This window comes from Canis lupus, chromosome 13, assembly GCF_003254725.2.
Source record: "Canis lupus dingo isolate Sandy chromosome 13, ASM325472v2, whole genome shotgun sequence".
Lineage (NCBI taxonomy): Eukaryota > Metazoa > Chordata > Mammalia > Carnivora > Canidae > Canis > Canis lupus.
In genome coordinates, this window is record NC_064255.1 from 12926247 (window position 1) to 12952288 (window position 26042).

At 32.9% G+C, this 26042-nt stretch overlaps 1 protein-coding gene across 1 annotated transcript in view; it reads right to left on the reverse strand.

Moving 5' to 3' along the window:
• CSMD3 (CUB and Sushi multiple domains 3) overlaps positions 1-26042 on the reverse strand; it is a 1170241-nt gene that overhangs the window by 360133 nt on the left and 784066 nt on the right. Inside the window, exons 20-22 of the mRNA XM_049093360.1 lie at positions 17342-17458; positions 10918-11133; positions 8917-9105 (exon numbers count right to left, since the gene is read on the reverse strand). Of these exons, the coding sequence (XP_048949317.1) occupies positions 8917-9105; positions 10918-11133; positions 17342-17458 (522 nt within the window). The remainder of the gene's footprint in view (positions 1-8916; positions 9106-10917; positions 11134-17341; positions 17459-26042) is intronic.

The window sequence follows — 26042 nt, forward strand, 5'->3', positions numbered from 1 at the left end:
AAAATTTCTTTTCATTTTGTTGAAAAAAAATTGCGAGCTGTTCCCTTTCTTGAGCTCTAAATTTCACTACATTGGGGGAATGCTTTATTCCATATACACATACAAGACTCAACATTTCCTCATCCTTTTCAAGTTTTATAAAATAATCTTTTCTGTTTCTAGCATAATTATAAGCTCTCCTTAGTATTCTTCTTGGAAACTTTCATTATTTGTTGGTTGATTAACTTATTAAACTTGATGGATTGTGTGTTAATATCTGCACAGCAAATGAATTACCGACTAAAAACATGTGTGATGGCCCAGGCTATAATAGTAATTATAGCCCTTTATTTGTGTTAGGCTGAATACAGTACCTCTGAATTAGTACTTTGTTCATATAAATTAAAGTTTTAAGTTGAAAATGTAAAAAAATAAAGGAGCATTGGCTATTATATATTCATTTCTTTATCAACTCAACAAATTTACTGAAAGCTTTCTATATGCTAAACACCACTGTAGATAAAAAGGTAATTCAATATAGCATTATGAAACCTAGAAAAGGGAAATACAAAAAAAACTCATGAAACCTATCACAAGGACATCTAACACATACTTTGAAGGTCAAGGAGGCTTCAAATCAGAATGGAAAAATAAAGTGTGTCTGAAGAATAAACTGGTTAGGCCAATGAAGGGAGAGGTAAGATGGTCATATTCAGAATTTATTTTAAGGGCAATGGAGAGCAATGGAAGGATTTTAAGTAAGAGAGTGACATTGTCAAATTTCTATCATAGGAAATTCATTTTGAATCGACTGTTGGTTTGGGGAAGAGGGAGAAGAATCGATACTAGAGTCTGCTTGGGCTGTTACAATAATACAGGTAAGCAATGATAGATAATGGTGTCGATTAGGATAGTAGCAATGGAAGCTCAACAGATTAAAATACAAAGCCTGGTGATGTGATGAGCACTGGGTGGGCATTATATGCAACTGATAAATTACTGAGCACTACATCTGAAACTACGTATGTACTATATGTTGGATAATTTAATTTAAATTAAAAAAAATAAAGTGCAAAGAGTCTCCAGTTACTAAAGAACACTTTCAGTGCTTTCTCACTATACCCTTGCACTCACCTTCTTAGAGATAAATGATTTATTTGCTTATGCCAACACAAATGAAAGTTTGATTATTCACACGCATTAGAACCTCAACGGGTTTTTATCATTTTAAAGTGTAGAAAGTGCTTGGTATGTTTGGTAGTGGCATGTAGTGTTGTGTGGCTGTATTCTAGAATGCACACAGGAGAGTGACTATAGGAGATACTAAGGCCAACCTAAGAAAGGACTAAGGTATTTCAATTTTATGTAATAGGCGATGGGAAATCATGTAGTGATTTAATCAGGGAACAGAAATGGTCTGGTCTTTCTTAGGTTAACTGGGGTAAACAGACTTTAGAGTGAAATTTCAATGATATCCACTTCCTGGCATTTGTTTATGCTTCAGTGCAATTCCTCCCCCTGAGATAAGTGTGACCTGTAACCTGCTTCTCATTACTCCTGTGACTATATTTCACTATATAAAACTGAATCTTGCTAGTGACCCTCTACAGGGACTCTCCTTGTTGACTTGATGAAGTGGTTATGTTGGAAGAGGGCACATGGCAAGGGATTGTAGATGGTCTCTAGGAACTGCACAAAGAACTAAGCTCTCATTCCTATACCTACAAGGAACGAATTACATTCAGTAACCTTGTGCATTTGGAAGAGGGTCCAGAACCTCAGGTGAGAACTCAGTCAACACCTTGACTGCTGCTCTTGAGACCCTAAGAAGAGGACCTAGTTTAGCTGTGCCAAGACTCCTCACCCACAGGAACTTGAGAAAGTAAATGTGTTGTTTTAAGCTACCATGGATTCATGGTAATTTGTTACTTATTAATAAAAAATATATAACTGGCAATGCTACTGAAGAACATAGATGGAATTTGGAAGAAGAAAGGAGATAGATACAGTGGAATTATACATGTAATAGCTTAGATGTGAGCATTGGAATTAAAAAAGAGTTGGAATATTTTTCTTGTTCCTTATCAAGTTAGGCAATTAATTTAGCTACTTTATAAATGGAAGAATAATATTCTCTCAAATGGTTCTTAAAAGGAATATGTGAAAGAAGAAAATATATATAGTTCAGCAAAATGCCTAGCACACATTATTATCATTGTGCTATTATGTTCATTTGCATGAGGACCAATGAGACCTAGATTAGCATAATGATAATGAAAACAGAAATGGTGGTAAGTCTGATCACCATGCTATAGGTGGTATGCCTTAGTGACTATTCCAATATGGATAGAGAGAAAGAGAGGGGGCTGATGAAAGATGACACAATTTCTAGCTTGGATGACTGGCTGAGAATGATGCAATAATTGAAATAAAGAGTGCAGAAGGAAGGGCTGATTTGGCTGAGGAGATAATGAGTTCTGTTTGGCATGTGAAGCCGACTTGCTTGTAGGAGGACATCCATATGGAGAGGTCCAGTGTACAGCTGGGAATGCAGACTTGGTACTCAGAAGAGATCTGGGTATCTGGAAGGTTTTGGAGAGGTTTTATGTTATCCAGAAATTACATCAGTGTTCACACATACACGCCACCCTAATATTCTTTCTGTAAAAACATGAGAAATTTTTTATCTTAGAAATAAATAATGTGGTACTTTAATAAGCAGAGCCATGATTTAAAAAAAAATAGAGAATAGGTAAAGAATTTTTTCTTTCCTTAGAGCTGAATGACTAGTAGGTTCTCAAATGCAAAGAAAATATTTAACTTGACTAAGCTTGGTCAGTCTGTTGTAAAGGTTAACAAATCCTGGGCCCAGAGCCACATCCAGCTTGTTGCCTGCTTTTGTAAATAAAGTTCTACTGGAACACAGATACACCTGTTCATTCATATTTATTGTTGCTTTCAGGACGCAATGGGAGCATTTAGCAGTTTTGACTACAAGTTGTAAATCCCAAAATATTTACTGCCTGGCACTTTGCTCATTCCTGGTCTGTTCTATTAAAAAAAAAAAAAAAAAACAAAAACAAAAACAAAAAAAAAACTAATATTCCAAAATAGCGCATCAGTAAATAAAATAATAAAGAAATTTCACCTGGAATATAACAGCACTGGTCTAAAAAGTTCAAGACTCAGTTTCTGGCATAACCTTCCATTAATTACTTATAATCTTTCCAAGCAGCATTTTCTCAGCTGTTAAATAGCATTAATACCTTCTTGGCTTACTTTGTAAGGTCACAAGCAAAAAGTTCAAAAACAAACAGAGAAACAGATATAAGTTAAAATTATGGATTTTTACATTGTCAAATCAAAAGACCAATGTGCCCAATCATAATTATACAAGAAAAATATAAATATGCATTTATATTTATTAGAGCACTTGTCCATCTAATATTTTCTGTTATTTTTAATATAAATATTTGGGTTGAATAGAACTCATACTGGCACCATTCTTTCTAAAAAAGAGAAGTATAGGAAATGAAGGCATTTGCTTAGAAGCAGTCAGCTAATTAATGGTAGCATCTGAAAGCAAGGCAGGTCTCTTAATATTAATTTGCTTTCTACAAGGCTATATATCTACAATCCTGACAAACTTGATAAATCAATCATATTTGATACATATATATGGGTATCTGATGTAAATAATTTTAGCATAGTGAGCTTGGAGACTGACATGAAATAGAATTTGCTCAAAGATAAACTACTTCACATGCATTTTAATCTTTTATTTTTTTAAATTTTTATATTTTTAATGTTAAGATTGTTCTAAATTAGCAGAGTTGTTACAGTGATAGTACAGAGGTCCCATATATGCTGCACCCTATTTCCCATATTGTTAACATTCATTTTTTAACTAAGTAACAATCAGTATCTATCATCTAAAAAGTGAGAAAAGAGAAAAATGTGTAGATGTATAATACAGAGTTATCAGTTTTCTCATTTGATTTATGATTCAAGAAAGATGTTGTTACTTGTCCAAGGTCATATAAAAAATCAATGACACATAAAATTAGAAATAGAAGTAAGATGTGTTAAATGGGGAACTATGAGGATGAATGAATGAATGTTTTTAAAATGATTTCAAAATGTGTGGACTCCTGACTAAAGATAAATCATTACTAACACTGAACTTGCTAATCTACTTTCCAAAACAATATGTTCTTTCATTAACTTCTTGTTTATTTGCAACATGACCTGGCATGATTTCTGGCATATAGGCGGACTATGGATATGCAAGTTTTTTCTTGATCTAGAAGGACGGCAATGGGAATGCCAATGTTTTTTTGGAATGTGAACTTTAGTAAAGAAAGTAAAAAACAGGCCAGTGTTTCTTATTTTCAAAGTAATCAATTCTCTTTTACTTTTTTTTTTTTTAATTTGGTCACTTATGAAGATGACCAGATTATCTATTTCCATAGAAACATGGCTCTCCAGGATTATCACTTAAATATAAAATATCTTTACTGAAATATAATTTTATCTGTTGATTATTTTTATCTTTTCTAAATTGTAAAACATAATTATAGGTATGTGTTGGTTTTTAAGATAAAATTTTCACCTTGATAATTAAGTCATAAATAAGATATGTATGAAATACATAGCTACTGATAGCACATTAAACTTTTCATCTCCTCCATCTCTTCTGTTTCCTCTCCTGCTGGTTGGTAAAAATCAATCCTTGCAACTCTTGCCATGATGGTCCTTAGGATAACTGGATATATGTCGACAGAAAGAGTTGCAGGTACAAGAAAAAGAGACTGAGGTTTATTGAAAGAGTGTCATGTGTTGAGCAGTGCATTGGGTGATTTACATGTCTTTCACTGCTTACAGCTATATGCTATCTTGCACCATAGATATGATTATCCATATTTTACATTTGAGAAAGGTTGGCAGGAAAGATATCTGAACAACTTCCCAAAGGTCACCTGAAGAAAAGCTGGAGTATAAATATTAACCATAGGACTGTAATGGAGGCCACCTCTTGGGGAGAAAAATCCCTGTTTCTCAGCTTTATGCTTTCAGTTTCTATCCAGATTCTTCTCTTGCTCTACAAATTTCCCTGCAGTTAAGTAATCCCTGATAAATGGGTCATGTTCAAAGAAGTTTCCTCCGATTAAAATAGAGGACAACATAAGGAGTCTCTGAAGCCATGTATCAACTATAATTAAGACCAGATTTCCTCCCAACTTGATTGTCCAAAGACAACAGTGTGCTTTTTTGAATGGTGCACAAGCCTGGGACTCAGAGCATTGTGACAGACATGGCTCTGCTCCTAAGTTTGAATTTTTTAATAGACAACAGTGTGCTTTTTTGAATGGTGCACAAGCCTGGGACTCAGAGCATTGTGAGAGTAATGGCTCTGCTCCTAAATTTGCATTTTTTATAGACATCATAACTTCACTGATAAAACAGTTATGCTAAGTCTGCTTTCACAGCACTGATGAGTTTTTGGAATAAGACAATACATGATAAAATCCTTTATAGATTGTAAAGACCATATTATGGTGTTATTATATTTTAATCATTTAATAGGTAGTGTAAAATATCACTTTAAAAACATAAATGCAGAGGTTACTCGGAAAAGTTATTTAAATGAAAATGTTATTTATTACTTATGTACCATCCAGAATTAAGATAATTTTCACCAGATTCTACCAACATAAACCGAAAGACACCAAACAATTTATATACTAAACAGAGTCAAAATTAAACTTATATAAACAAAAAGTTTCTGTAATTAGTTCTGAATATGAATTGTCTTACTGTCCAGAGTCAGATATCGTCTTATATAACCAATGTAAGAACCTAGGTATACATAAGTCATTTTAGTAAATGTTAGTATTAGCTTTCCACATGACAGAAAATTTAAAACCTCATCTATGGTTTATTCTGGGAATGTATCCATCGTTTGCAACCTTGTGCCAGGGAAAGACCATCTAGATTCCAAAAATCTGAAACAGAAGCAAACTTTTGGAATACAATCTACTTCTAATTTGGCCACTATCTATAACATAAGCTTTCTATGAAGTTGGTAACGCCAAAGACTAAATAATGGTTTTTAAGCCAGTATGGATAAGGGAATTGGCATGCGAGATACATAAAGTTAAAAGTACAAGAAAATCTAAAAAGAAATAAAAACTGTTCAAATAAACTAGCATTGCTAAAATTGGGTCTGTTCATATGAATACTTACAAATAATTTGCATTTTAGACTAAAGAATGTGAACTTTGAAAAGATAACAAAATAAGAAATATGTATATATGCATATATGTAACCAGGAATACAAAAAGGAATACATTTGTTTTAATGCATAGGCAGAGTAGTAAGGTTTAAAGAAAACTGGAGAAGTAAAAATTTTAAAAGTCATTCTATTTGAAATGTTTCTTTGCATCTGGTCACTTAAATGTATACCTACAGTAGAATTTATTAAAGTCAGTAGGTTTAATTGTAAATTTCAATAAGCTTAAACACAAGCACAGCTAATTTGAAAATGTGGAGAAAAATCCCATGGCAATAATTTGCTTTCTAAATTTGTCTACAGGGTGATTTTATTTTATCCTTCCCATTAAAGATTTAGAAACAAATAAACCTAGTCTCAAAGAAATACGATAGTAAAACAAAAATTAATTTAAAAGTTTTTTTTTTTTTTGCCAAGTCAGAGTTTTGTAAATCTATTAAAATTTTTCATAAATATGAACTAAACCTTAAAAATCTACGTGCAAACAATTTCTTAAAGTGTGTAATTCCTGGTGTGTATTTGATGCTTTGAGAGAAAATATTAACTCTGACCTAGAGTCCTCATAGAGTCCTTCAAGATTCACCTTCCTCTAGACCTTTTTGAGATAAAACCCTCTAGTGAGAAAAAGCTGCATTTTAGAATATGAAAAACTTCATACAAATCATGGTTCTGTCACTTACAACCTTGATGATCTTGGGCAAGTTATTTCAAATCTCTAAGGCTCAGATTCTTCTGATGAAAAATGGTGGCGGTGGAGGAAGAGTGGGTAGTAGGATAATAACAACAGGATTATAGTAAGGATTAAATGAGATAACTATATATGAAAGAGCCAAGTAGACCCTCATAAATGTTAGTGTTTTATGAAATGGAATTCATTCCCTACTATAGCTGGTTTTATAAACTAAATTGATAGGCTGGGTAGATACCAGATTATATTTATTATGAGTTATAATAACATCTAAATTCTGAATCCTTTCTATATTCCAGAAATTATATTAGGTGTCTGACTGGCATGGCTAATCTCTTTTAATCCTCCTAACTAACTCATAACAATGAACTAGCTACTACTGTTATAACCGATTTACAGATGGAAAAAATGAAGTTTAGAAAAATGAATTAACCCAATATCAAATGACTACCATCTAAACTCAGACATTCAATAGCCTTCACTTGGATTATTCCCAAGATTCTCATTAACTAGTCTTTGAAAATATGCACAACAAGCAAAAATGGAAAGGGGGCAACTCAGGTAAAGGGAGGGATTCAAAACCTGGATACAGCAGGAAAAAAAAAAAAAAAAAAAAACAGAAAACAAAAAACAAAACAACAAAAAACCCAGAGAAATTGCATTCTATGTAGCTTCCTGAAAAAGATGCTCTGAGAGTGTGACTGCTCATCACCTTCCAACTTCAAGCCTCTGTGGTTGCTTGTGCTATTTCTATAAAAGCCTAGGATTTTAAAAAGAAATTTCATCTGTTATATATCATCCTGTCTGTTATATAACCCACAGAGGCTGTGAAAACAATCTCATCACTATAAAAGTCTTCAGACCCACATTAACCTGGAAGATCATAATTTTTTTACTTGATTTGGGGATCCACCAGAATATCCACATTTTATACCCTGGATAATATATTAGTAAGTCACAGAGGGCATCCTGCTCATTCTAAATTTCATCTGTAGGCATTTTGCCTCCATAGAAATGACAAGGTCTTGAACCACAGATCAAATCTCTAACAATTTTCCTGATTTTGTAGCATATTAAACTTACATAGATCTGTGACCTACAATTACATTTACAATTAAAGTAAATTCAAATTAAGTGCTTTTGAGAGATTCAACAGCTTTATAAAATAATTATAAAATGACCATTTGTATCTTCTTCTGTCATATAAACAAGTACTGACAACCACTAAATGGCTAATGACCTGAAGAAATTTTTGTCTCCTTATCTCCTACTTTAAATAGGAAATGACTTAAGTCTTAATCGAAAATCCTTCATTTTCCCTACAGAATTTTACTTTATTTTTCTTTTTTATCAGTTAAGTTTCCAAAGACCGGGATGGTGATTCTAAACTTTCAATACTTTAATTATTGTTATTCTTTATTTCACAACATAAAATGAATTGCCATCTTAATTCATCTATCATAATAGGTCCATATATTGATTATATACATTGAGTCAATACATGACTTGATAGCCTTTAAATTATCTATTATTTATTTGACACATTTTCCTTCATAGTCATCTTTCATGAATGTGAATCCTAAATTATAAATTATTGCCAAATCTTCTGTCATAAGTCATGGGAAATCATCATCAGTAGAATATAAGAAGGTAATTTTCTGTAAACTCAGAAAATGTGATTATCTATCTATCTATTTTTATATCACCTATTTATATATCTATTGATTCCTTATCCCTGTCATCTGAAAACAAATTTAGAAGCATGGTTACTTAAATGGAGCAGTTGAGAAGTTAATTGAGGTACACCAGATTGCCAAGTGAAAAAAAAAATTGAACTAACTAATACAAAATAAATGAAGAAATTCAACAGATTATAAAAGAACAAAGGGTGTATAACCATGCAACTCCATGGACAGTGACTACACATACAAGCAAATGAAAGCAGCTGACCACGTACCCACACACCTTGGCAGAGGTGCACTCCACACTCGTCGGCCACCACCAAGACAGGTGATCTCGGATGTCCCTTCCAGTCTGTAACCTGATGAGCACGAGAAGGTCAGAGTGTCACCAACCCCAAAGTTGAACCCGATTCGGTTACCATATTGAGGAATTCCAGGATCTTCACAAGGTTCGAGGTTATATTCTGTAAATTAGATGGAGAGGAGGACAAAGAAAATGATAGTATTCATTTTTAAGGGAACATTGCTATTGTTTGCAGACTGGATGCTATTGGGCTCAGTCAGACATTTAAAAAATGATGTTGTGTGTAATTATGGAAACATGCTAATGACACACATACTTTTCTTCTTTTGTGAAAGATCGAATAGCTTGATAAGTACTTTTATGTGTGAAATTCAATACAGATGAGAAAATGTCACCTTCTGAGTGATAAATTGAGAATTTAGCTATTTATCTCATATTCTTTCTTCTGCATTAGAAACATTTCCATTTCACCGATTTTGACTTATAATAATAGCATAATAGATGCATATTTTCAAACACAAAATAACATTTGGGATGAAATCATTAGCACTTTTGAAATGCATTTTACTTAATGGTTTTAATCTAAATGACAAAGGCTCTTATGTCTCTCCTCTACAAGGAGTTCAATTAATCCATATTCTGAAAAACACAGAACTTCAAAGGCAATGGTTTATGTAAGACTGAAGTGCCCACACACTGAAAATTGTTACTTTATAGATTTATACAAGAAAATTTCCCTAAGCAATGAATGAGCACCATGAAAATAAACAGCTAAACACTCTTCAGGGTATAAGAGAGTAGAGTTGATTAAACAACAATATTATAATTTATATAGCATCCTAAGAAGAAGTAGCTTTGTTAAAACTATTTCCAGAGCATGTACTTACCTTGTAATTGCAATGGAGAACAAAAGGAATTGTTCCATGTTGATGAGCTATTATTTTTATTGTTTAAAAAATTTATTTGGACATACTTTTAAACTTCTAGGTTAAAATCGATTATGCTCATGTGCTATATTATTTTAGAAGACAAGTATTTCCATGCAAATATAGAGCAAGAACTGAAAACAAGGTTAGCTTTTGTCTGATTTTATATATACATTAAAATCATATAGAAATAAATATATATAATTATAATATTACACTTTTAATGTTAGCAAGTGGACATAAGATTTACTTATTAATTTGTTTCTGTGTTAAGAAGTAACTACTGGCCTCATTATTCCATTCAACTAGAAAGTAGAACTACCGGATAGAAAAACTTCTGTTTTTTTTATAGAAAAATATTTATTCACTTTAATTTTATAAAGTTTTCCCTCTGGAATCCAAATTATGTTTTCTCTAGATGAGGTTATTCTAGAATAGAGGGATAACTACATTAATTTTTTTCTATATCATTTATTTCCAAAGTACTAAATTAAATTTATCTTAACCTTGGCCTATAAATTATGTCTTTTCCAAGAGACATAAAATTAGAACATCACTGTCCCATGTTCATTTGAGTTTAATTAAAATTTTAAAACATATCTTTTCCTTTTTTACAGATTTTATTTATTTATTCATGAGAGACACAGAGATAGAGAGAGGCAGAGAGAGAAGCAGGCTCCATGCAGGGAGCCTGATGTAGGACTCGATCCTAGGACTTCAGGATCACACCCTGAGCCAAAGGCAGACACTTAACCACTGAGCCACCCAGACATCCCTAAAATATATCATTAAATTTCTATTTTAAGTTCATGAAGCATTTTAGCTAGTTTTGCCCTGTTACTTAGAGTAGACTTTTAGGAAAGTCATTTATATTTTGCTTTTGTATAAAGGTTCCCTTTAATACTACCATAGACAATCTTCAAGATATTCACACTTTCCTTAACATTGGTTGACAGATATTTATTTGCTTTTTAAAATCATTTCTGTTATTTTTCCCTTTCTTTTTTTATACTATAAAAACAGACTTTTAAAATTTATTTTCTTACCAGAGAATGTAATATTGAATCCTTCATATGATATTGAAAAATCAGAAATGAAGCGCAATTGAGCTCTGAAATTTCCATAGAGACCAGCATTGATTGTTGAAGGAAGTTCTGAACCAGTAAGGCGTGCCAGTGGTTGGGTAAAACTACCATTCTCTGTGATCAGTAAATAGTCATGATGGTCTTCCAAATGGAAGGTGTGAAAGTTGAACTGTACACCTATTGAGAAAAGAAGAAAATTAGACTCAAAAAGTATATCTGTAAGACACAGAGAGATACCAAAGTAACTGAAGCCAGGACTCTTCTTGTAATTAAATTCTCTGGAAATGAAAAGTACTGCTATGAAATACTCCAGGTGTGTCATCTAATAAAATCTTTTTTTTCCCCCTGTAGCTTATAAGACATGTAGCGAGTCATATTTTGGAAACCAAAGCCTGAAAAGATATCACTTGAGTTTTCAGAAAATTTTGAGGAAAATTCATATGCTTTATTTATAATAGTAGTGCAGCTTTCTGGCAAATACTTTACATGCCTCCTTCATTTCCTTCTGCAATCTTCTCAAACAATAAACAGTGTTTAGTAATACAACACCCAACTTCCACAAATGCTTAATTGCAGAAGAGAAATGTAGAGTAGGCATAGGAAGGAACTGTTTGTTAAGTGAATATAGTTTTTATTTCTTTTTCACATGCTTCAACCTGTGTACATCATATACTGAAAATTCAGATCGTTGAAATTTCACAAAGTAAACTTATCTTTGCAAATATAATCTGAAACGATAGACACAACATTACTGACAGCAGAACCTCTTCCATGAAACTTTCTCTCACTTCAGTTTGACAAAAGTAACTACTCACTTAACTTCTAGAGACACAGGCTAATTTTGCTACCTTATATAAATGGTTTGTAGTTTTATATAATGGATTCATATAATACATACTCCTTTGTTGAGTTTTACTCAACATTAGGTATGTGAGATTTATCTCTGTTTCTGTGTGTGGTTGTGAATTGTTTATTTCAGTGATGTATACCATGGCATTTCATTTTGCAAAAACACTGCATTCATGTATCTGTTCAACATTTGACAATCACTTAAGTACTTTGTGTTTTAGCCTGAATGTAGATGGTGCCATGATTATTCAAGTATGTCTTTTGAAGAATATATATTTCTGTTGGGGAATAATCTAGGAGTGGAATTACTGGGTCATTATCCCTTAGGGGTCATTAATAGCAGCTTTAATAGACTGCTTTACAAAGTGGCTGTGCCAATTTATATTTCCATTGCCATATCTAGTTGCTTTATACCTTTGTCAATGCTTGAGTTTTTTGTTTTTTTTTTTTCATTTATTCTATTCTGGTGAGTGTGGTGTGGCATTGCATTGTGGTCTCACATGAGTTTTTTTTTTTTTCACATGAGTTTTTGATGTTGTCTAGAACAGATATTAAAGACTAAAGATTATACACACATATGCACACACCACTCATACTTTGGGCAAGGTATTAAGTGAAGTAAGAGATGACTATCACATTCACCTTTCCCTTGAAGTGTTTTCTTTTTTTACATTAAACAAAAAAAGATTCATCAAAATATTTAGTAAAGAAATTAAAAAAAAAACAGAATACGGTAACATTTTTTAGCATTATTCATTGATATTTTAGTTCAAAATCCTTCGAATATTCATTGTTTTTTTTTAAACAAAGCTATAAAATGAAACCAAACAAATACCCTGAAAACATAAGCAATCATAAGACAAGGTTATTACCAAAAAAAAAAGACATGGTTATTACTGCAAAACAAGGTTATTACCGCAGAATGGACCAGTGATTTGGTCTCAGGAAAGATTAGAAATGTACAAAAACACTATTTTTCAAATTCTTCAAAATGTGAGGTTTTTCCCTCCCCACAATGATCAGGAATATAAGAACCCCTTTAGAAGGAGTTCAGAAATTGAGTCAGTCTTTCAAATGTTCTTCAGTATAAAAGTGGTAATTGACACTCACCAGATGCTAATAAGAATACAGTATAGATATGGCAAGAAGATGCTTTGTCATCTACATTAACTGCTATCTAAGTGTAAAAAATAGCCTGAGTGGAATTTCAGGTAAGTCAATTTGATTTTTACAATATAATAAAGCTAAGAAAAAGTCATTAGAGAATAGGAGAGTAGATGAACAAGAGATAAGAAAAATGTTGTTCTGCATATAATTTATATATTTTTAGAAAAATGTCTTTATTCTGATATACATTGAACTAATATGTGGAAAATTAAAAAATTAAAAATTCTGTTAGATCATGGTGCTAATAGCACAGTGCTTTGCATAGAAGACGTGTTCAGCATTTGTTAACTTGTTATTGTTCAACATGCAAGCTCATTGTTTTGTGGATTTTTTTGTCACTCAGTCCAGGCCAGCCACTTTATAAAAGGAAACTTCTGTTTATCAGATTATGGTTTTTTTTTTTTTCAGATTATGGTTTAAATAATAAAATCTGTTTTCACTACTGTACCACAATGTTAAGACCTTTAAAATTCTGCTAAGGTCCTGAAACCAAGTAAGGAAATTATATTAAGAACCTACTATACTCTAGGCATTATGGAATGTAGAGATTTAGAAGACTGTAAAGAACTCCTGGTCTATCTAAGGGAAAGGATACCTAAACCAATGGTTCAAACTTTCTGTTAAGTGCCCTGAAAGTGACTAAGTCAGCAGAGCACAGTATGGACAAGTCAGTACAGGAGCACAGAAATAGAAATAACCAACTTGTCAAAGGGGTCAGCAGAAGCTTCTGAAAGCAGTGACCTTCAAAAGTGAGCAGAATTTGGTGAAGGAGCAGCTCCAGGACAGACATTTCAGGAAGAAGGAGCAGATAGGTAAGGACACACTATTTTAATAGGGCGGTGGGTATTTGAGACATAGTGAGAAAAAGTCAATTTTCAACATCTTGGAATCTTCTCATAAGAATGAACATTGAGGAAGCCCTATGAAGGCAATTACTGTACCAGACATATGTGTAAAGACTTGGCCTTAAAGTCAAAATATTTTTAAAAAGTCAAAATATTATAAATTCTTAGGTTTCAGTTATAGTCATGCCACCAACCATGATATTGAGGGTGCTTTACAGACCTTTGTGTCTTTTTTCCAATCTTTAAATGTACGGGATTATACTAGACTATGCATTATCTAAGGACAATTTCACCCTTAAAAGCCTAAGGTTTTTTTTATGGGGTGTCTAGGTGGCTCAGGCAGTTAAGCATCTGCCTTCAGGTCATGATCCCTGGGTCCTGGGATGGAGCCCCACGTGCATTGGGATCCCTGCTCGGTGGGGAGCCTGTTTCTCCTTCTCCCTCTCCCCCTGCTTGTGCTTTCTCTGTCTCTGTTAAACAAATAAATAAAATCTTAAAAAAAAAGTCTAAGGTATTTTGTCTTGTTTTGTTTTGTTTTTAATGCAGTCCCCCCACCCAGGTCTCTAGTAGACTAGAACATATAATTAGCATCTTGATTTCTGCAATGTATTTAAGGAAAATCTCTTCTGGTGTCGTTGTAAACAAGGAGCAATGTAGGCTGAATGATACTATAGTTAACTGAATTTGAAACAACTGTATGTATTCAAACACCCTGACTTAGTTTTAAGTGGTGAAGAGGTTGCTGATGGTATATTTGATGTTTCTTTTATCTTAAATATTTGGATATTTAGATCTGTTCTGTTAAGATTTTTTAAACCCCTAAAGTCTTGATGATTCTTGATTAAATTCCCAGAATTACTTAGGAAAATTCTGACTGTTTATGTAAATATAAATGAAATGTAAATTGCTTCAAAATAATCTCACAAAAATTCTGGGCAAAAATTAAAAGGGGTAATACATAAAAAGAAAACATAAGAGGGGTAAATATAAAAGCCTGATGTGCCCTCCATTATGGCTATGGAATCAGGATAAAGGTAAAAGGGTCAATTCAAGTTTAAGGAAGTAGAAGAGATGTAAGTAAAACAAACAACAAACAAACAAAAAGCAGAATTATGGAGAGTCTTCATGAAGACACATACCAGACAATGAAATATATAGATATAGGTAAAGAGGTAATGTGGTTTCAGAAAAAGAGTACTTGTATGTAGTCATAGGATGTAAATTCAAGTTCTTTGTCCAATCTTTACAGGCATTAAGTCTTTGAGTGTAAATAAATAACCTCTAGTGACTTCAGACTCTTATTTATAAAATGCAAGTAACACCTTCACTACTTCACAAGTCATTTGAAAGTTCCACTGATCCTTGATAACATCAACTTTAAAAAAAATGTCTTGCACTGAAGATAGAAAAAAATCAACTGCACAAATACAGAATTTTAGGATTTGGGCTTACTTTAAGTTAGTACTATGACACAACAGCATAAAAGTTAACAAAAGCAAATATGTACAGACTTCATTAATGGAAATACTTTGTGGAGTTAAATAATGCCATATAGTGTTTTGTCCTGGGAAAACATGTTAGAAGGATAATGCTATCCCTGGATATCAATAAACTGGAACACATCCGGAAAAAGGTGGTTAGAATGGTGATGACAGTAAAAATATCTTAGAATAAAAAATTGATGGAACTGAGGTGATCAGTCTGGGAAGAAAAAGCTGAGGGTAGCAGACATGAAAAGCATGATGGGCACAGAATAGTGACTTGTTATAGTGCAGAGTTCAGGTGGAGAAAGGATTAGATTGTTTTTGTGGGTTTTCTTTATTTTGTCTAACTCCAGAGGGCAAAACAAGGATAACAATTGCAGAATAATTTTCAAACAATTACAACCATACAAAAATTGAGCAAGTTTTCCCAAGAAATAAGGTTGCCATCAACACAAGTGTCAATATCAGGCCAGTTCATCATATTTCTGAGACACTATAGAAAGAAACTGGTGTACGGGGTGAGAGATTAGACTGTATTACCTTGACAGTGTCTCCCAACTTTAAGAGATTATCCTTCACATAACTTTGGTTACACTCTGGAATAGTTGTACTTCCAACAAATTTAGTTGGCTCCTACAGAGAAGCATCTAAATCTGCATTTCTTGCCATGTAAATACAGATTTAATTAACACTTGCAACCTGTGAAGATGCAAAACCTTAAGTGTTAATTAAACCTCTATTTACATAGCAAGCAGTATGTAGCCCTCCATTTTCTTGTATAATACAAGGAAGTTTATTTTAAACTCCATTAATCCACTGCTGCTGGAATAATAGGATGCTCTGGTTAACTTCAAGCAAAGAGTCTTGTATTATACAGAACAAAAACGACAGTTTACAAAAGTCTTCTACTTCGTTCCTGCTGTTCAATACCAGAATGCTCATTTTAACTTTTTTCTCTATAATATTTAATTTCATCATGATAATAACTCCAATAGAATCTTCACCCTCAATAAAATAATATATAATTTTAATAAAGCCAAACTTCATTTGCAAGAACACTAAATTCAAATGTATCAAACATAAGCTTTAATTTTTAAAATTGTAATAGCATCCTTTCCTTGCTAGGATTTTTAAAAAAGATTTTCTATAGTAAAATCAATCATTAAGTATGATATAATAGTAAAAACCGATGGGAATGATTTAATGATAGAGTTAAAAGAAAAATAACTTCTCCAAAGCAGTTATTCAAATGAATAAATGAACTCTTTTTAAAAGATTAGGATATAGAGATTTTTAGGTCAATAATTTTAATCCATTTTTGATTTTGATATGTTAGGATGACCATTTTACTGCTAAGGTGTTGCCTCAATCACTTCTATTTGCTAGTTCGTTAGTTTGGTTGTATAACATGCATGAACCATATTTAGTTCTACAGGGCCTTTCACTTATTTGTTCAAAAGACATCTATTAACATGTACCACAGGCACTGTGCAATTTTACACTCCCCATCAATTCTGTGAGATATATTTGTAGTTCTGACAGAAAACCGAGACACAAGTATTTCTAGAATGGTTATAAATTCATATGAAGAGTATAATTACAATAAATAATCATAAACATGTTAAAAGCAATGCATATAAATATGTTTGCTTTACAACTGGCTCAGCACTTCAGATCATCTTCCAATTTCCTTTTGAACTTTTGAAATCAACCTCTTAACACTATGCCAGAGAACAAAAGCCATCCTGTTTGAGATTTTTGTTGATATGAAAATTCCAAATAACATTAATTTAATACATCAAAAGAAAATAAATATCTTTTACATTATCATTCTGGCAGAAACATAAGCATATTATAATACTATGGAAAAGTAAATATAATCTTCTGCTGCGGTTACTCAAACTGGATTTTGTGTTAGCATATTTTAGTCCTGATCTGTTTTTGCTCATGCAAAATGACATTGTAAAGGACAATGAAATAAAAATAGATGCAATGAAAATTCAGAAGATAGTCCAATTATCATTGCGTGAGGCAAATTACCTTTTCCATGAGTTACATCAACAGTCCATGTACAATTCAGAGAATTTGGATAAAATTCCGGGTAACCAGGTGATAAGATTGTTCCACTAGGCCCTCTAACATCTCCTCCACATAATGCTGAAAATACAAAGAAATACAGTCATGTGATCAGTCATAGTTAGAGAGGCAGAGGCTGAACAAATCTCTCCTCTCTTGAAATAGAATGAATCTGATTTTCTTTGCTTAAGCTACTTCTCGGTAATAACAGGAGTGCGTATAAGACCTCCTCCAATACTAGGGAACAGTTTCATCCACTGCAGCTCTAGAGAAGCAAAAGGTATGTAACAGCCTCTGAGAATTAGCCACAAGATAACGTAGCTCATCTTCCCACATTTGAATTTGAAGTACATACTTATCTTACACATTTCTAATTATAACTAACATTTGCATAAATTGGTCATAAATTAAACATGAGTAATTAATTGTTTAGCAGCCCCACTTTTATTAAGCTTTAAGGAAACGAATTGTTAATTATGCAGAATCATTTCTTTTAGATTCCTAAAGGGGTATGTGTTATTTCTCATATAATTCTTTTTAAAACAGTGAGCTAAGCCGCAAAACTTTTAAAGGCTATGTCTGCAATTCTCCATTGTCTTTGGGTTATATCAAGAACAAGCAGGAATGTTTGAGAAGCTATAACTTCTAAGTAAATATTCTGAGATAAGAAAAATAAATATATGTTTAATAATGTAGGTCAAATAAATTTAAATTTGATTCAATGTTCATTTTTTTAAGAACAAATCATAGTTTAAAATGTCTTCTATCACATTCAACAACCATCAGTGGTTATGCTATACCAGATAATTTTATCAGTATTAAAAATTAAAGGAGACAAAGATATAGCCAAGTAAGAATGTATATTGTAATGGAAACAGAAAGGTATGGACTCCTTATTCTATTCCATGTGGAGATGTCAGCTCTCATGGCGAAGGTAATAAGAACTGTGAATGCAACATATGGTCTTGTCTGCTCTGATCCTTGCTTAAGCAACTTCCCGGGAACACAGAAAGGTGAGACTTGGCCTTATCCTTTTCCATGATTTCTTCCAAGTAACGGTGTTGAGAAGAGTCAAGGCAATCTGGTTACTATTCTATACTGACCTGACTAGAAATACATTGTCTGCAATTCCTGTATCTAAGCATGCAGGCTTGAACTTACACACACACACATACACACACACACACACACACATGGAACATTTACATATGTATACAAAATTAAAATCCACTTCTCCCTTTGCTATTTCTTTTACTCCACCAAGGAGTAAAGGCAGGTCCTTTACAAGTACCTCTCTAGGTACTTATAGATAGCTTCCTTAAGGCTAAAATAAACCCATGCTTCCAATCTCATTTATTACCAATTCATTGGAATAATATGCATGGTTTGCTACTTTAGGCTTCTATTTAGATCCCGCATGGGCTTTCACTGGCAACTATTATGACTGAACCTCTCAAATTTCCTTTCAATTTTTAAAAAAGTCTCATTGTGTTTTTGTGATCATTTAAGAGTTAGGTATACCATTTCTACTGTATCTTGCTGATAATGGTGGTGCTAAGTTGATCTGCTTTTATTTCCCTTGTAATGCATTCTACTTGACACAGTACTGTATTTTTTGTTAGACTATTTTTACATATGTCAATCTATTCCTAATACACTCTGTTTTATTTTATTCTCCATTATGAGAGTCACACACACAAAAATACAAAATAGTATGAATTTGTTGAGTGAAATGTGATGCGTGAAGATGCTTTACCATTTGAAAGGACTATATTACATACAGCTAGAGTAAAACTCAGTGAACAGAAGAGTAAAAATTAAGTGAGTCAAATTAATTAGTTAAATACAGAAAAGAAAGATGTGAAATTTGTATTCAGTGCATCAGACATGTGCCCCTATGCATGCATGTGTGTAACCACTGTGTGTATAGGATAGAGAGCATGGAAGACACATACATATGCATGCTTAATAATAAAAACACTATGTCTTATTTGAAATAAACTAAAGCTAAATAAATAGAGAATAAAATCATTGCAATTAAAAAAAAAGAACTTGTAGGGGGAAAACTCTTCTACACGTCAGCATTCTTCTGAATAAATCTGCTTTGTCAAATCTTTTTGTACTGGGAGAATTTCTTGAGAATTTTCTGTCTGCCAACTATACCTACCACATCTGTGTTGAAGGCAGAACATTAAAGACACGTTCTGTAAATGAATAAAGTTAAGTAACCATGAACACTTTAAAATATTTAGTAAGAATGATCAATAACTAAAATACTAGTAGTGAACATGTATATCGAGATTTTGATTATAAGCAGGTGATAGAGTGGATTTTTATGACACAGTGGAAGTTTCTGTTATTTTAGAATATTAGTCGTAGATAAAGGCCTTGAAAGGAACTGATTTGAAGATAGAATTTCATAGTAAATTACGGGGAAAGAGTGTGATTTAGGTATCTTTTTTGAAAGATGAAACTAAAAATATGAAAATATGTGTATTTTATACCTTCATAAAATGTAGGGTAAAATTTTGTCTACTCACTACTTTGTAGCAAAAGCAAAAGAATCACTCATACTGAACTTACAACATGATAGGCACTATCCAGAAGACTTTAATTTTTATTAACTCAACCCCCTAACAACCCAAAGAGATAAGTACTGTAATTATTCAGTTTACAAATGAAAAAGCAAGTATGGAGGGAATTCTAGGAGCCTAGTTCCAGAGTCTGTGATCTTATGCTGACTCTTAAATCGAGTGTTGATTTTGTTTTTACAAGCTAATTTTTCTACAAAAAAAATATATGTGTATATAGCAAGCTATGACATCCTTCACTTATGTTTACTTTTTGCATTCCCCTGCGAACATTCAATCTATATAAAAATTATCCAAGGAGATAAGGCATGTGGGTGGCTCAGTCAGTGGGTGACCAACTTGATTTTGGCTCAAGTCATGATCTCAGGGTTGTGAGATCCAGTCACCACCCTCACATCAGACTCTGTGCTGGGCATGGAGTCTGCTTGAGAGTCTCTTTCTCTTTCTGCCTCTGCCTTCCATGTCTCCCCACCCCCATTCACACACTCTTGCTCACTCTCTCTCAAAATACATAAATAAAATCTTTAAAAAAAATCAAGAATATCATTAATTTTCTCAGAGATTCCTTTAATCCTTTTGTATTTGAATCACAGTCTTTTTAAAACACCTAATACTTAAATGCATCAGTATTCTTGCCTTTAATTGATTTATATCTTACAAATTCTCATTTGTCAATGGCTTTGTCTGTAATTGAAACAGTCTTCAATCATCAGCAGCCACAGCATCATTTTCATCAACCTAATGAAATCCTTCATCTTTCTAAATGAGATTATTTTACATTGCAAATATTTGGAACTGTATTTGCTTTATATTATTGGTTTTTTGAACAATCACAAGAAATTAACTACATGTGCATTGGTATAATGCATAGTGATAAATGCTAATGCAGATTTGAATTGGATTAATTTTATAAGTGGTTAATTTATTACTGAATATTCTACCAATCTGATGATGTCTACTTATCTAAAGTTCCCTTCCTATTAGAATGCTAAGAAAGCATAAGGGAAAATCAGCCTACTAGAATCAGTCATAGAAGACTAAAATATTAAAATGAATAAAAGAAGGTAAATTTTATATGTGATTTTTTTTACTTTAAGATAGAAAATGGAACTCAAATATACTGTAAAAATGTAGTATACAGACTAAGAATATTTCTCTGAGAATATTTTTTTTAAAAAATTCAGTTCAAGGGAGTCATTTGTACAGTAAACTTTGTGAGAATGAGAGTGTCTAAAAAGGATGTCATGGATCTCCTGTCGCTCTCTCTCTCTCTTTTTTTTTTTTTTTTTTTTGTATATCACCTCTTCTGAAGAAATTCTTATTTATCCCAACAACCTTGCTAATGGATGCCATATGTCTTTAGGGATGCAAACACTTTTGTAACAGATGTAATAGGTTTATATGTTCTTGTGAATGGGAGATAGACAAATTGTGTATCAAGTGAAACACTGCAAAGAAATTAGGGAGTGATGAAATGTATATGAAATAGCCAGTTACTTTATGTTAGAGCAAACATCTGGCAAAGAAAAGCACATAAAAGGACAGAGATGAGTGGCACAGCAAAGTCACAACGATAGCCAAAATTATGAGTTGTGGGCAATTAGTCAAATATACCATGATTTTGTCATATATGATCACTACTTGTCACGTAAGTATCAATTAGAGTTTTAAAATAGTAAAGTCTCCTAAAAAGCCAAGCCCTTGAATGTTATTGCCCAGACTTATAAAATTATACCTTGCTCTTTGTAGTGATAAATACCTGGCAAGCACTCAACTGTCTATAACTGTAACAGACAATTTCTAGACCAGGATGCATAAAAACATTTTGAGTATTGCAATAGAGCACAGATATAGCCATCTATTACAAATCCCATTATGATTTTTTGTTTGTTTTTAATTTCAAATTTGTTTTCTTCTATTTCCAGGTATCCTCAATTTGAATTGTAAACCCAAATGAGAAACTATTCTTAAGTCCCATGCATGCTTGCTTATCTTGAACCCTTGGATCTTAAACATCAATCCATGTACTCTTTTGCTAGGTTAGTCTATATGCTCAACTCTTCTAGTAAGATGGAAGAAATAAAGAAATTATGAGTTTAAATACATTCATTTTGACTTCGGGTTCTGCAACTAATGATCCTGAGCTAATTGTACCATCCCCCATAAAATGGCTATATTGTTTATCAAACAAAATGGAGTAATTTTAGGGTGAACTTAGAGTGCCAGACAAAAGGTAAAAACAGGGCTTGTCTTAGGCAATTCAGAACATATGGCCCACCCAACTATCTATCAAATAGGGTAGCTATCTTAATTAACAATGTCTAGTTCTTAAAGGGTTGAGTCATAACAACCATATGACCTCAAATTTACTCCTAGTACTTACGACAACCTTATGTTCTCAGTACATAGACAACATCACTTAGGTGTGAATTTTGACCTACACACTACTCTTGACACTTTCTGGCCAAAGTAGAATGCTATCCTAGCTTTTCTTATCTGACCTTCTCTAGAGGCATTCAAATCTCAGTTCTATGAAAAATACTATAGAGATACTCAATAGTAAGATCCAATAAGTAGCTAATAAAAAGTGTGTGTATGTTTTGATAGAATCTCTGATGGGTCAGAAGATGTCTTTTAACAATTTATGTTAAAGAAACAAGAAGAACATATGGTTCTTGACCTCAAGAATATCATAAGGAAAATAAGAAAATGAGTATAACTATTTCCTACTCCACTAGCTCAAGGAGAAAATAGACGGTGTTTTGTTTTTGTTTTTGTTTTTTTTCATGTTTAACAATATTTCTTTCATGGCTACACAGTAAAATTAATAAATATTGATTTAGTGAATCAAAAGGTAGTTATAAGTTATCAAAAAAATCCCATAAAAAGCAAAGAACTACAGGGTCTAAGAAAAGTTGAGATTTTGTTCAGATATATTTTCCAGGTAAAGCATAAAAAGTCAATGACTTTTAAAAATTGACTAAGATTTTTTTAAGATTTTATTTATTTATCCATGGGAAACACACAGAGAGAGGCAGAGATAAACACAGAGGGAGAAGCAGGCTCCATGCAGGAAGCCCAATGTGGGACTGGATCCTCAGACGCCAAGATCACGCCCTGGGCCGAAGGCAGATGCTCAACCTCTGAGTCACCCAGGCATCACTGAAAATTGACTAAGATTTTGATACAGGTGAGGGGAGGTCTACCACTTTCTAGTGCAAGGGAAATAAAAAGATGAATAAAGGGTAAGGACAAGAAAATATATATGCAGAATAAAAACATCGGAAGTATTCCGAAAAGTCTGACAAGTATATTTCATTCATTTTTTTAATCAACACAAATTTTTTGAGTACCAACTGTGTGACAGGAGCTACTCTTGGCACCGAGGACATAATAATAAACTTAACAAAGTTCCTGCCATATGGAACTGACATTCTTGTAGAAGAGTGAACAGTAAATACATAAAGCTATTTGGGAGTGAAAAATACTATAAAGAAAAATACGAGTTGCGTGACAGTTGTAACTTTGTAGCAAAAGACAGAGTGTCAGGGGTGCTTAGGTGGCTCAGATGGTTAAGTGTTCGACTCTTGGTTTTGGCTCAGGTCATGATCTCATGGGTCATGAGACTGAGTTCCCAGTTAGGCTCCGTGTTTAGTGAGGAGTCTGCTTAAGTTTCTCTTTCTCCCTCTGCCCCTCCCCCCACTCACAGGCTCTCTTACTTTCTCTGAAAGTGAATAAATAAATAAATAAATAAATAAATAAATAAATAAATAAAATCTTTTTTAAAAAGAACAAAAAAAGATAAGATATCAAATTCAGTAAATAGCACAGAATCTAATCGAACCATTTCTTTCTTTTTCTTTTTTTTTTTTTTTTTTAAACCGAACCATTTCTGACTTGAAGTTCAAGTTTCCTTGGTCAAAAATGAAACAAGATGGATTTAAAAACAACCAGTCTTTACTCAGAAACCTGAATATACAGAAAAGAGAAATGAATTCAAAGTACTCTTTCCATCTGACAGAATGGATAGCAAAAAAGGATACTGTATTATCTTTTTGTCACATTCTAACTAGTACAGAGTATCCATCAACTATTTAAAAGGCTACACAAAATTTTTAAACATGTGGCAGCACTGAGGAAAGAATGCCAAATATATAATTGTACTTTCATTTTAAATAATTTTACTATTTTATCATTGTGGAGAATGTGGGTAGGGGCAGTGTAATAGTGGACTTAGGTATAGGATATGGATCTAGGCTGCCTGAGTTTTAATCCCCACTCTGCCTGACACAGGGCAGGATACTTAATCTTTGTTTGCCTTACTTTTCTCTTCTGTTAAGTGGTGATCATAATAGCACTCAACTGATAGAGAATTATTTTGAAAACAAACTCATATATAAAGTTTATATATATAAACTATATATACATGTATATATGTATGCATATATATGTGTGTATACGTTTGTTATATATATATATATATATATATATATATATATATATATACCAGTAAATAGTACCAGTGCCAGTAAATAGTAAACTGTCACTAAATGTTAGCTGTTATAACTATAATCACCAACCATTATTATCTAGTTTGCTTTGTAAATCATTTATTATGGGCTGTGAAGACACCACAAGAGTTGATCTATGTGAGAATGAAGCATGCTGGACCTTGAGTATCCAGGCAATTGAGGCCAATCAAGATTACTTTCTTGGATGAGGGAAAGAAATCCAGTTTATTCACTTTTCTTCTTTTTATCCTAGGAAATGTAGAATAGTTTCCTCTGGGGAAAAAGTGTAGCTTAGAGAAACAGCCTAATCAAATCACGTTACCAGGTGATGGATAGTTGAGTTCAGTTTAAGTCAATGAAAAATTAAGTAGCTGCTTTATATAAACCTCAGACATGTGGAAAAAAAGGAATAAATTCAGCCCTTGTCCAGTTATCCTCAGAATGAAATGATAATATAAAAGAGGATAGATTAAGATGGAGGTTCAAAGGGACATGATCTGATCTTTCAAAAAATAATGCCTTGTAAGGATACAGGAAAGGAACAGAAAGAACTGGAAAGGACAGAGTCCCCATGGTTAAGGATCATGAATTCCATGATTAGTAATTTGAACTTTCATCTCTAGGTAACAGAAAGCCATTAAGTGTTTTTGACATGAGGTATAATATAAAATAACCCCAGTGTGGAGGATGGAAGTAAGATTGAAAAAGTTGACTGGATGTAAGGTTGATTGCAGTTGTACTGGCAAAAGACAATGAAGACCTGGGTTGCTCTCAGAAAAACTAGATCTATTCATTTTTATTATTAATAAAATGTAAGCATGATGGTATTCTTGAAATTATTTTTATCCTGATGCTCCTTCTGACATTACCTCCATACTTTTTTATCTTGGTGAACTTACTCATGCCTGCCATATGACTTTACCAGGGCTCTGCAAACATAGTACCTTTACACCATTATCTTTTGTCTCAACCATAGAAATGGATAAACACATGACCTTGACGAGGTTAGTTGTAATGAGTCCTTCTCTTCTATTCCTTTACCACAGTAACTGGTTCAGGTATGGACTAATCAGTGACCTTTCCTGGTATTTTTCTAATTGGATCATGGAAGAATGCTCATTCTTGTCTGATCCTGAAAACATGAGACTGTAAGTCTGTGTGTTCCTGCAAGTGTGTTCTCCATGGCTAAATACCCATGGAGAAAAAGCTGGGCTGGAATTAAAGAGAATTATGTCAAGACACAAAGCAAAAGACACAAGCAAAGCTCAGGTAGAAAATGGATAGAGGTTTTGAATTCATGTTTATAATTAGCTATTAAAAGTATACTACCCCTGCTTTTTCTAAGATTTGAATAAACTACAAATTCTGCTTTTATTTTTTAAAACTAGTTACAGTTGAGATTCTAAACTAGTTACAGTTGGGATTCTGGACTTACAATCACAAGAATGCTATTATAACTAGTATTGTACCAAATGCAAGGAAGATGTGCTGATGATTCTTAAAACTTGTGATAAAAACAAATTGGCCTGAAGCTGTTACAAAAGGTGATGTCACTTGAAAACG